The sequence below is a fragment of the Corylus avellana genome, chromosome 2, assembly GCF_965113065.1.
Source record: "Corylus avellana chromosome 2, dhCorAvel1.hap1.2, whole genome shotgun sequence".
Classification (NCBI taxonomy): domain Eukaryota; kingdom Viridiplantae; phylum Streptophyta; class Magnoliopsida; order Fagales; family Betulaceae; genus Corylus; species Corylus avellana.
In genome coordinates, this window is record NC_142491.1 from 24,667,201 (window position 1) to 24,679,343 (window position 12,143).

General features: G+C 38.0%; 1 protein-coding gene across 1 annotated transcript; it reads left to right on the forward strand.

The window, feature by feature from the left end:
* Positions 1–315: 315 nt before the first annotated feature.
* Positions 316–8,881, forward strand: CDC48C (cell division cycle 48C). Its single transcript, XM_059606917.2, has 10 exons — positions 316–1,630; positions 2,227–2,843; positions 3,217–3,369; positions 4,768–4,884; positions 5,090–5,194; positions 7,678–7,743; positions 7,861–7,925; positions 8,010–8,211; positions 8,308–8,445; positions 8,558–8,881. The coding sequence occupies exons 1-10, from the start codon at positions 586–588 to the stop codon at positions 8,603–8,605; spliced, it is 2,556 nt and encodes an 851-aa protein (XP_059462900.2). The 5' UTR covers positions 316–585; the 3' UTR covers positions 8,606–8,881.
* Positions 8,882–12,143: the final 3,262 nt, after the last annotated feature.

The window sequence follows — 12,143 nt, forward strand, 5'->3', positions numbered from 1 at the left end:
ACCCAAACTGTATTCTCTCTCTATTTTCTCACCATGCCCAGAACCGGCGCTCCATCGGCTGTAGCCTGTAGTAGCTACCAGGGCTGAGGATCTTGGTGAAGGAGCAGGATTGAACCTCTACAAGGTTGATTATTTTCTGTATTTATTTTCTCTGTTTTCTTTTTCTACCCAAAACTGACGAGGATTTGAGAGTTGGTATTGGATGAGAGTGATTTTCTTTTTTGGTTTTATTTACTGAACTCAACTACTTGATTGTTCACTATTCGGTGTTTTCTTTCTAATTTTAATTAGTTATTCAATTTTTTTTTTTAAAAAAGGAAAAACAATTATTCCGTTTCTACTACAGGCTACGGCCATTAATGTCTAATGAAGCGCCGGTTCTGGGCATGGTGAGAAAATAGAGAGAGAATACGGCTTGGGTTGGGTAAAGAAAATAAAAAGTTAACGGAATTTTTTGACGGCTTTTTTATTTTATTTCACCCACGTTAGCCTTTTGGGGTTAAAAAGTTAAAAACCCATCACAGCCTTCCCAACCTAATTTGTAGAATTAGGGCACGCACAATTTGTAGAATCTTGAAAAAAAAAATGCAAATCAGCGGAGGAAGAAGATTACAAGGAAAGCTTCGTCTTCGGGTGGAGGAGTGCTGTAAGCGCAGCTTCTCAACGGTGGAGGAAATCGTGGACGACCTCATCTCCAGCCACAGAGATTATAGCCAAATGAAGAAGAAGACTTTAACTATGAATGTCCAGAAGGCCTTGGCATCGTTCTCTCACCAGAGGGGGAGAGAGAGCGAGAGCAAGAGCAAGAGGAAGAAGAAGCAGCAGCAAGCGAAGCCCTCCTCTCCTTCAACACCGATACGAGGCCAAGAGGATTACGACGAAGAAGAAGAAGAGCATGTAGACGTTAGTCGGGGAGGCGCTTCTCGGAAGAAGAAGCGGAAGATAGCTGGTGGCGAGCATGATAAGTTGCAGCGAATAGAAGATTCACATGTTCGAAATTGGCGGAGGGGGAACAACCATCGAACGACGTCGGAGGAATCGGAATCGGAATCAGGATCGGGTTCTGGTGATTCGGATTCGAGTTTTGACCGTGAAGATGGCGCGGCATCCACGTCGGAGGACGCGGTTTTCGGAGAGGAGCTAGAGGCACCGAAGTTCGACGTGACGAAATCGGGTCTACTGGCGACCTACATGAATTTAAACAAGAAGCCCCAAAAAACGGCGCTGGAGCAGAATGTGGAAGTGGAGGTTGCTAGCGAGAAGGCCAAGAGGGTTGGATTGGTGGATGGGGGAACTGAGTTGTCGAAGGGGAGGAATGGTGGAGGTGGAGGTGGAGGTGGGGGTAGGGGTGGCTGTGGGGGTGGGGGTGAGGTGGTGAAGGGGGATGAGGGGCCGAGGTTTAGGGATTTGGGAGGGATGGAGGGGTTGCTCGATGAGTTGAGGATGGAGGTGATCGTGCCGTTGTACCATCCACAGTTGCCGCGGTGGCTTGGGGTCCGCCCAATGGCCGGAATTTTGTTGCACGGCCCGCCCGGCTGCGGGAAGACCAAGCTCGCCCATGCCATCGCCAATGAGACCGGCGTTCCCTTCTACAAGATTTCGGCGACCGAGGTCGTCTCTGGTGTCTCAGGTATCTATTCCTCTCTCAATTTTTTATTTTTTAATCACAATTCTTTCGTTGTTATTTCAACTTTTTGAATTGTTTATCAGTTGGTATTGGTATTATAAGAAGATATGGTGATGAATGAAATTCTATTTGATGCAGAATTGCTTGGAATATCTACTTCTGATTGTCTGGAATTTAAAACTGTGTTTAAGTCATTACTACTGGTTAAGTTTGGCGTGGCCATTGTAGGGTAGGCTTGAGCTGCTTGGCACTACTGAAATAGTCCTCTTCCTCATTGTGTGCGCCTCTTCTCATTCGGATTTAGATTAGGGTCTGAGTCTCAGTGACTTTCTTGACACTTCTATTGCCAATTATTTTGAACCTTAGGGAATTGCTCGTCATTTAATCTAGGTTAACAGAAATAGTACATCAATATTTAGAGTTTATTATTCCCTCTTTCCAAAATGGTGATTGCTCCCAAATGTCAATCTCTATGGAATTATTTCTTAAATTGTTTTTAAATCTCTTTTTACTTTTTGCTTAATCCTTTAATGGGGTAGCTGTTGTGCTTTTAAAAATTAGAAGTTGTCTATAATTATTTCATTTGATGAATATTTCAGGTGCATCAGAAGAAAATATTCGGGATCTCTTCTCTAAAGCATACAGGACTGCACCATCAATTGTATTCATTGATGAAATTGATGCAATTGCTTCTAAAAGAGAAAATCTACAACGAGAGATGGAGCGAAGAATTGTGACACAGTTGATGACTTGCATGGATGACTCTCAGAAACTTTTACATCCTGTGGATGCCAATTCAAATTCAGAAAGTTCTGACCAGAGGCCTGGCTATGTTCTTGTAATTGGAGCTACCAATAGGCCTGATGCTGTTGACCCTGCTCTGAGGAGGCCTGGACGATTTGATCGTGAGATTGTCCTTGGTGTTCCAGATGAAAATGCGAGGGTTAAGATTCTTTCTGTGCTTACGCGCAATCTTAGACTGGAGGGTTCTTTTGATCTTTTCAGAATAGCCAGGTCTACTCCTGGTTTTGTTGGGGCTGATTTGGAAGCCCTTGCTAACAAGGCCGGTAACCTTGCCATGAAGAGAATTATTGATGAAAAAAAGTCTGATCTATCAAAGGATTCTATAAATGAGGAAGATACTGAAGATTGGTGGAGGCAACCGTGGTTGCCTGAAGAGATGGAAAAGCTTACCATCAAAATGGCTGATTTTGAGGTGTCCTTGTCTTCTTTCTATTTTCTTTTCTTTGTTTGTTATACACCCTGATTTATGCACATTCGCAGAGTAATTGATATTTGGCCCTGCTTGTCCATTATGGATCCTATCACTTCACTCTAATTTAAGGGCACAAACTGGAAAATGTGGATGTGGTAATGTAGATATCTTTTTTTCTTTTTAGTCATTTAGATTCGCTGTGATGGTGTATTTCTACCTTCTGGTGGTCAAGATTGGTGTACTTACAGTTTGGCTTATTTTGAAGGCTTTTGCATTCTAGAAAATGTCCTTAAAATTCTGCTTTGCTGGTTTATCATTTTCTACTGATTTTCTTACATCATGATGACAATTGCTTTCATGTGGTGTTCTGCAGGAAGCAGTTAAAATGGTTCAACCTTCGTTAAGAAGAGAAGGATTCTCTTCCATTCCTAATGTAAAGTGGGTAGATGTTGGAGGGCTTGATTTCTTGAGAAAGGAGTTTGACCGTTATATTGTTAGGCGTATACAATTTCCAGAGGATTATGAGGTGTTTTTTAATTATTGTCCCTTCTCTCATTTAACTCCCTCTCTCTCTCTCTCACTCTGTGGATTGTGTGCATGCATGCAAATGGGGTGGTGTGAAAGAAAGACTTCATTGAAATTTGAAATAGAAACAAGTTGGTGTTGGAGGGATTGATTCCTTAAGAAAGGAGTTTGACCGTTATATAGTTAGGTGTATACAATTTCCAGAGGATTACGAGGTGTTTCTAGTGTGCGCGAACACACGTGGGTCTGTGCTTGTTTGCAAGAAAGACTTAATTAAAAGTTGAAATAGAAACAAGTATGAGGGCTCTTTGAAAGAAGTTATGTATGTATACATGGGTGTATGGATATATGTATCACTGACATAAAGATGAATTTATCTCCCTAGTTTGCTTCAACCAGTGCTGTTCCACTAAATTATGTTGACCAGGTCTCATGGGAAACTTTAAAGAGTTTTAGAGAATTAGCTGCTCAAGAGTTCAAGGGTAGGCAAGTAGCTCAGTTCTATTCCAGGAGTGTGCCACTTGCCCATCTAGACATTAGCAAATGAGTAGCTACATTGTGATTATGAAGTTTACTTTTGTCTTCTGGATTGGAATCTTAGTAGTAGTGTCATCAAGAGTATTTCTTATTAGAAGGATTACTCACAACGCCCATTCAAGCTGTTCATGATAAAGACCAAGTAGGATTTGTCCTGTTTCTTGGTTTGCTTTGCATGCAGCCTGCCCATGATGTCCTTATACCAATAGAAATAGAAATTTTCTTTAGATAATCAGGCCAAATAAGCTATTTTTGTTTCTCATGTCAAAGTTCCTTGGTGATGAACATTTTATGGTTGGAGATGGCTTAAGCTAATGCTGTGACTGACAACACTGAATAGAAAAAAAAGAATGGATTGGAATCTTAGTAGTAGTGTCAGAAAAAGTATTTCTTATTAGAAGGATTACTCACCAAGCCCATTCAAGTTGTTCATGATAAAGACCAGGTAGGATTTGTCCTGTTTCTTGGTTTGCTCCGCATGCAGCATGCCCATGATGTCCTTATACAAATAGAAATAGAAATTTTCTTTAGATAATCAGGCCAAATAAGCTATTTTTGTTTCTCATGTCAAAGTTCCTTGGTGATGAACATTTTATGGTTGGAGATGGCTTAAGCTAATGCTGTGACTGACAACACTGAATAGAAAAAAAAAAGAATTTTAAGTTCGGGTCTTTCACCCTTACTATACACACAAATTAAAATGCATAACCGTATTGGATTACTTTATGAGTAAGGGAAGTTTTTTATTTTATTTTATTTTATATATATATATATATATATATATATATATATATATATATATATATATATATATATAGTATAAATGGCTGACTATGTGTCCTGAAATTATCTGCATTTTCAGGGATTTGGAGTGGACTTAGAGACAGGATTTTTGCTCTATGGGCCTCCAGGTTGTGGTAAAACATTGATTGCCAAGGCTGTGGCTAATGAGGCGGGGGCCAATTTTATTCACATCAAGGTCAGTCCCTTTGATTTTCCCTTTCGCTTCCGTTTGTGCATGTATGCTTGTTAATATTTTTATCACGATTTTTGTTTAGTGCATTGGTATCATGACCATCAAGTTGCGTTTTATAAATCAAAACAATAAGCAAATGTACTCCTAATTGTGTTTTTGCTCTATTTTTGAGTTCAACCATATGGTTGTGGATTTTGTTGATGGTTAGGGCCCTGAACTTTTGAATAAATATGTTGGAGAAAGCGAGATGGCAGTTCGAACATTATTCAGCCGTGCAAGGACATGTTCACCATGCATACTTTTCTTTGATGAGGTTTGTGGTTCTCTCTGCATGATAAATTTATTACTGTTGTTGTGCTGTTGTTATTGTTATATTATTGTCACCATGTTTTGGATGGGAAAGATATTCATAAATATTTTTTGAAGAAAATGTAGTTTTGGATGGTAAAGATGGAATGACTAGAATGTTGGGACTTTTTCTCCCTTTCAGGAATTACCGTGTAGTACTGTCATCATCTTTTTGTTCATGATTTGGGGTTTCTATTGGTCATAAATGGGAGAGCGTGTAACTTGTTGGCTATCAATGAAGCAGCTCTTAAATTTTTTAGAATATGGCTTTTATTGATCTTTAAGAGTTCTCAGGGCTTATTAAATTTTTTTTCCATGAATTGGTTGAAGGTTTCTTTTTCCCTGGAGGAGGAGAGAAGGGGGTTGGGTACATCTTGAGAGTTCCTGACAAAACAAATGGGGAACACAATATACTGGTTCAATAACATAGTTGAAAGATACTTTTTTCAATCTGTCTTATGTGTATGCTATGATTGTTGTGAGAGCAGTGAGATATGCATGTTTACAAAGATAGTGTAGGGAATAAATTGGAAAATAAATCAGTCCATGGAGCCATTTCCAGACATTGGGAAGTAGATGAATGTAACGTGTAATATACACCCTGCCCTGAAACTTGTACCTAGCTTCATTTAACATCTCCTTTTTGAAGAATGTGCATTCATTCCTGGAATACTGATTTAAACATTTGATGTTTTCCGTTTAAATGGAAAACATGATAATGAACAAATTTTTTTGCATATTCTACAGAGGAATTTTGATTATACCTTGAGAATCTCTCCGGTTAGTCTGATTCTCTATACTTTTCAGTAAGGTGGTTTTTCATTCATACATATGTGAATACATTTATACATACATAAATACCATATATATTATGTATTTATATAATCTATAGCTGACTACTAGCAATTGAGTAAGGTTTTGTAGAGTTTAGTTGGTTTAAATTTAATATCATCATTGAGGTTTCTTTTTACGTAATCTGTGGGAGAACTTAATCTTAAAAATATGCTGAACAGATGCTTTTATTCCGCTTTGTTGGAACCACTGATTGAAGCTTTTGCTAGTGTAGTACCTTATGGAATGGAACCAAGAGCAGTTTGTATGTTGGGGTTCAGGATAGATAGATATGTTGGGTTAAATCTCCCCCTTGCTCTCAACATCGTCATTTGCCCTTTCGATAGCCACTGCACATTGATAGTGCCACATCACTTCTACCGTGCTCCTCTCCATATCTTTCTGTTTCATCTCTTATGCTCATTTTCCCCCACAATGGCACCCCATTGTGGATGATACCTCCTTAATTTATGATGCCATTGCCCTATCACCCTACTTCTCTCTCTCTCTCTCTCTCTCCATCTCATCTACCTTGGATCTTTCACTCTCATCTGGCCGCCCACTTCCTTTTCCCAATCTGTTTTCCGTTTTCCTCATCTCTTTCTCATTTGCACCTCTCTCAAACCGACCTGTCAGTTTAATGGCTGCTTCAGTTCGGCATGCATTTGGGATCTTTCAAACTGTCAATTTCTGCTCAGTGAAACATCTTCCCCAAAACTGACTGATCTGACCCATGTACACCTCTAGTTTGTGCAAAGACTCCTATTATTTGTGTATTTATGCTAATCCCCTCAAAATTAATGTGTCTGTGAAAGTTAAAGTGGGATTAAGATGTTATGAATCTGCTTTGTTGTGTGCGTGTGAGAGAGAGAGAGAGAAATTCATCGACTTTCTTGCCTAATGGAATTCAAGAGTTAAAGTTGACTGACCACTAAGTAGTTCCTACAATTGGCGATTTATCTTCAGCAATTGAGCATTAGGTTTCTCTGCATAGGGAGGTTGAAGTTTCACTTTTACAACCATCTTTCTGAAGCAGAAAGTTCATAGTGCTCTTTTTATAGATTCTATAAAAATCAACTCATGGTTTCACCACAAGATAGCATCATATAAAAGCTTTGGGACAGTAACAGCCGTCAAAAGAGAAACGACAGCATCTGCCTCAGTTTGACAACTTTATAGAATGTCATTTATCTTTGTAAATGTATTAAGTAGACCTGGTACGATCTATTTTCTTTCATTTCTTTGTTCTTTAATCTGTTGTACATTATTGTTTAGTTTTAATTAATACAGATTTTGTTTGAAGTGAATACAATTCTGCATTCAGCAATGGGATAAGAAGCATATTAAATGGTCATACAGATCTCTGTGTAGTGGCTGTCGAACAATTGCTTTTTTCTCCAGATTCGCTGTTTGCTAGCTTTTCTTTCATAATCATATTCATAAAATCCATGGATTAGATGAGTTGTAAGCTTGTGTGTAAAATAACAATGGGATCCTCAGAGGACAAGGCTTTCAATATAGGTGTCATGATGAGGGTGTCTATTTAAAGGAGTTACTGTGGTCATATTTTGCTACGCTTTACTGAGAATTTTGTTCTTTCCCCCTCATGATTTGTAGGTGGACGCTTTGACAACAAAGCGTGGTCAAGAAGGCGGATGGGTTATTGAGCGGCTACTGAACCAGGTTTAATAATCTCTAGAGATAGTCTGAACAAAATCATGCTGCCCTATTAATTATGTTTTTCTGTTTAATGATCTACATCTGAATATTGATAAAATGAACCATGGCTTGCAACTGCAGTTACTTATAGAGTTAGACGGTGCAGAGCAGCGGCGGGGTGTTTTTGTAATTGGTGCAACAAATAGGTAAAGTTCTTTGTTTACTGTCTTCAATTTGTTCTTATGTTTACCACCGTATTAATTCCTTCCCGTTGGCATCTCTTTTGGCAGACCAGAAATGATGGACCCTGCTGTCTTACGCCCTGGTAGGTTTGGTAAACTTCTTTATGTTCCTTTACCTAGTCCGGACGAGCGTGGACTGATTTTAAGAGCTCTTGGGAGGAAGAAGCCTATAGATGCCAGTGTGGATTTGAGTGCTATTGGGAAAATGGATGGCTGCGAGAATTTGAGTGGGGCTGATCTTGCTGCACTGGTTGGTCTATGCTGGATAGATTTGTTTTCATATGATGTTGAAGCTGATATTTCTCATTGCGTGTATGGGTGTTTTCTAAATTTCTACTAATGACAGATGAATGAAGCTGCCATGGTTGCTCTTGAAGAAAAACAGGCTTCAACTGAGCGCACTCCGGATGCGGCTCCTTCGACCATCAAGACAACACATTTTGTGCAAGCACTGGGTAAAATCTCTCCTTCTGTGTCAGATAAGGTATTCTTCTTTCTGTGCTCACTCATGTCGTGTGCAATGATACCTGAGATGCTATATTAAATTAATTTCTTGTTTCAACTCCTTTTTAACACCTCTTCCATTTCGGGAGCAGCAAAACCGACACTACCAGAATCTATCGGAGCGTTTAAGGTCGGCATGAGACGAATCATTAGTTGACTTTCTCCTGAGCTGTGGCTGAGAGGGGTTGACAGTCAGTCGACTTGCGACCTAAATTATAGGAAAAAAATGCATGAAAAAAGAAGCAATTTTTTATGTCAAAAGTGAATAAGTAATTAAGCTGGTTTGATAGTAGTGTCAAAGAAGCTGCGTTCCCCACAATGGGGAAAGAAATTTTGTGGTGATGGGTCTTCGAAACTTGCTGAGCAATTGAGTTATTCCGAATCTTAGCAATGATGAAAGGTGATTCTTTTGTTTTGGTAGAGTAATGTTAGAAGTTTTTATTGTGTCATTGCAAGAGTGATGTGGCTTTTAAAATTATCATTGAGCTTGTGATTGATTATTATTAGATTATGATCAAATGATAATTTTAAAAGTCATTTCATCTTTGGAGTGATATAAGAGTGACAAAGAACTTCTTCTAGAGTTACTCATTTTGGTGTTCTCCTTTTGGCTTTATATTTTTTGTATGCTTCTTTTTTAGTAAGGATGAGTTGCGATACTAAAACCTAGTTAATATTTTATGTATAAAAATCTCGTGGATGGGATCTTCTGCTTAAGAAAGAAAGAAAGAAAATTCTGCTTATCCATAGACGAATGTGTCAACGATATACTTATTGGTTGCTCTTTATTTTTTGTAAGGACATCAACTAAGAAATTACAACAAAGGTTTGACAATAAGCTCCAAAATGACCATAAATGTAGGTAAACAAAACTTAAAAGGGAATGCGTCAAATACATGATGTAGCCTTATTGATTCTTGGCATTAAGACCAAGAAGCGTAGCTACCAAGTAAGGTGGTTTGACAAGGTGCATCAAAAATGACAACCAAGATTGCAACAGCACATTTGAAGGAGCACCACAGTAGCAGAGAAGACACTAATGAAGATCGAATCAAAGCCAACGGAAGGAGATACCAGCATGGAATCCAAAAAAAACACCACAAAATGATTTGCAACTAGATCGAGAGAGCACCATAGATAGTGGTAAGGACAGCTAAAGCCATAAAACTATAGCAGATACAGTGAAACTAAGGGAGAGATACAAAGGAAAAAACTAACAAAATTAACAGGAAAATTAAATATAGTAAAAAAAAAAAAGAAAAAAACCTACAAAACAGTAATGCGAACAGAGGACACGGAGGTTGGTTGGCGTGTCCAGGCCACTCGTTGGCACTTGATGACCACGCATCGGTAGTGGCAATTGGGAGACAGGATAACGCTGTGGGAGATCAGCCGAAGGGGCAATATGCAACGAGGGGAAGGAACAAGGGTGTCATGCGCGGCGTGGGACACTTCTCATGTCGGCGTGTGAACAACATGAACAAGTGAGTGAGATCTTCTTGCTGGCGTGAGCAAGCCACGCTTCAGTGCATGAATGTCTGGTGGAGGAGCAGCTGGTGTCTGGTGAGGCAAATTGCGACGGGGAGTACAATGATGTTGTGCGTGAAAAGCTCGCTTTGCCAGCGGGACGCAAATCTAACTTCAAAAAATTTGATTTGGAAACCTTGGCAAATCTAGCGGAAAACACAGTGGAAGAGGAAGACAGGTGCTGGATAGAGCTTTGAAAGAGATGAATAGGGCTAGAGAGAACTCTAGCAAGATAGGGGCCTCCAAAGAAGCGGGAAAGGAAGGGGGTAGGAAAGGGAGGTGGAGGAGGGGAGAAGGATGGGAGGAGGGAGCCATGAAGTTGCTTTCCTCCTCCCATGGCAGACTTGGGGAGAAATCGTGCAGTGAGAGTGTTTCTGGGAGAGAAGAGCGCAAGTAGTAAAGAGAGAGCTCTATGGGTTTCCCGGTTGCTCTTTATATATATATTGTGTGTTCCACCAGAACATGTGTGATGTGTTTCTTCTATACAAATTCTTTCTGGATTTTAGGATTACCCATCATATTGGATTTCTGGGTTTTGTTGGGTTTTAAGCTTTGTTTGTCATGTTTGTATATTTCATGTCTGAGATCCTGAGAAGTTTTGGTTTTGTTTAATTTGTGTTGGGAATTTGGAATCTCTGTTTCTCTTGTGCGATTTTCTTCTTACAAATAAATGGTCTATATCATCTAATCCAGCGATGACCAACCCCCCCACCCCTTGGGGAAAAAAAAAAAAAAAAAAAAAAAAAACCTTACAAATAAATGTATTTTTGAATCTGTCAGCAAAAGATTAGGTAAAATATTCTGAACCCATACATTTTGAATTAATTCTAGGGTTAAATACCAAATATTCTCCTGGGATTTCGTTATTTTATTTTTTCTTCCCTAGAATTTGATTTTTATCACATGAGATTCCTATGGTTTTGATAATAGACCAAATTAGTCATTCCGTTAGTTGACTTAACGGAAGTCCACGTTGACCAATTAAATGTTAACACGTGGCACCTAATTAATTTTTTTTTTTTTAAATTAAAAAAAATGTATATTTTTTTTTAAAAGAAAAAAAGGAAAAAAAATTGGGGGTGACTAGCCATTTAAAGCCACGCCCTTTCGTCATGGGGGTGCCCTTAATGCATTTATGTTATCAGCACTTACATCAAAGCTTTTATATATATATATATATAACTCGAAACGTAATTTTTGCTGTCATGTTATTCAATTGTGTGATAGTCGTATAAGGCTTATGTCACTCACAAATTAATAGCTTTGACCAAATGCTAACGTTATTTTTTTCTAGGTAGCGAATTGTGTAATAAGCGTAATTTGTAGACATATAATATGCATTCACTAAAGAAATTGTTTTAACTTTTTTTCGTCTATATGCATGCAAACATCTCCTTTATTTTTATTTTCTTGAGGAGTAGTGTTATACATTATCCCATTATCTTTCTCTCATTTTTTTAAAGCTGATGTAGTGTGGTTTCTTCTAACTAAACAAACTCATTTTCATGCATCAAATATTATGGAAGACCACGATGCATCAGATTAGGGGATAGGAGAGGCATAATGGAATGATGTATAACATTTTACTTTTGATCTATTGCTTCAACATGTGAAAATTTGCATGTACACAGGATGTGTTGTACAATAGACACGTGTATAGTTTTGTTTTGGAATATATATATATATATATATATATATATATATATATATATATATATAGTATTTTTTAGTGTTTGGTGCGACGGAAAATAATAATCAACTGAAAACATTTTCGGTTTGACCGAAAATACTTCTTTAATTTTCATAAAATAATTTTTATTTTTTATAAATCATTTTTCAAGTTTGAACTTCGCATTCTTAAATCGTCAGAATTTACTGCATAGTCTCTGGACCACCGCCAAAACTCAAATTTTTAAGTTAATTTTTTAAAATATTATTTTATATTAATATTTTTTATGTAGTGAATAAAATTTGATTATATATATATATATATATATATATATATAGATTAAAAAGTAAATAATTTTTCGTATGCACCAAACGCCAAAAAATGTTTTCAGCGTAAAAATAATTTTCCTGAAAACATTTTCGACTAAATACACATCATAACACAAATGGGATGTGAGAATTCTTCCCATAATGGTACCCAAC

Excerpts from the sequence above, each read along its gene's own strand:
- CDC48C (XM_059606917.2), top strand. The coding sequence starts at position 586 with ATGCAAATCAGCGGAGGAAGAAGATTACAAGGAAAGCTTCGTCTTCGG. Across the intron at positions 5,195-7,677 it reads GCATACTTTTCTTTGATGAG|GTGGACGCTTTGACAACAAA; the intron begins GTTTGTGGTTCT and ends CATGATTTGTAG. Across the intron at positions 8,212-8,307 it reads GGGCTGATCTTGCTGCACTG|ATGAATGAAGCTGCCATGGT; the intron begins GTTGGTCTATGC and ends TACTAATGACAG.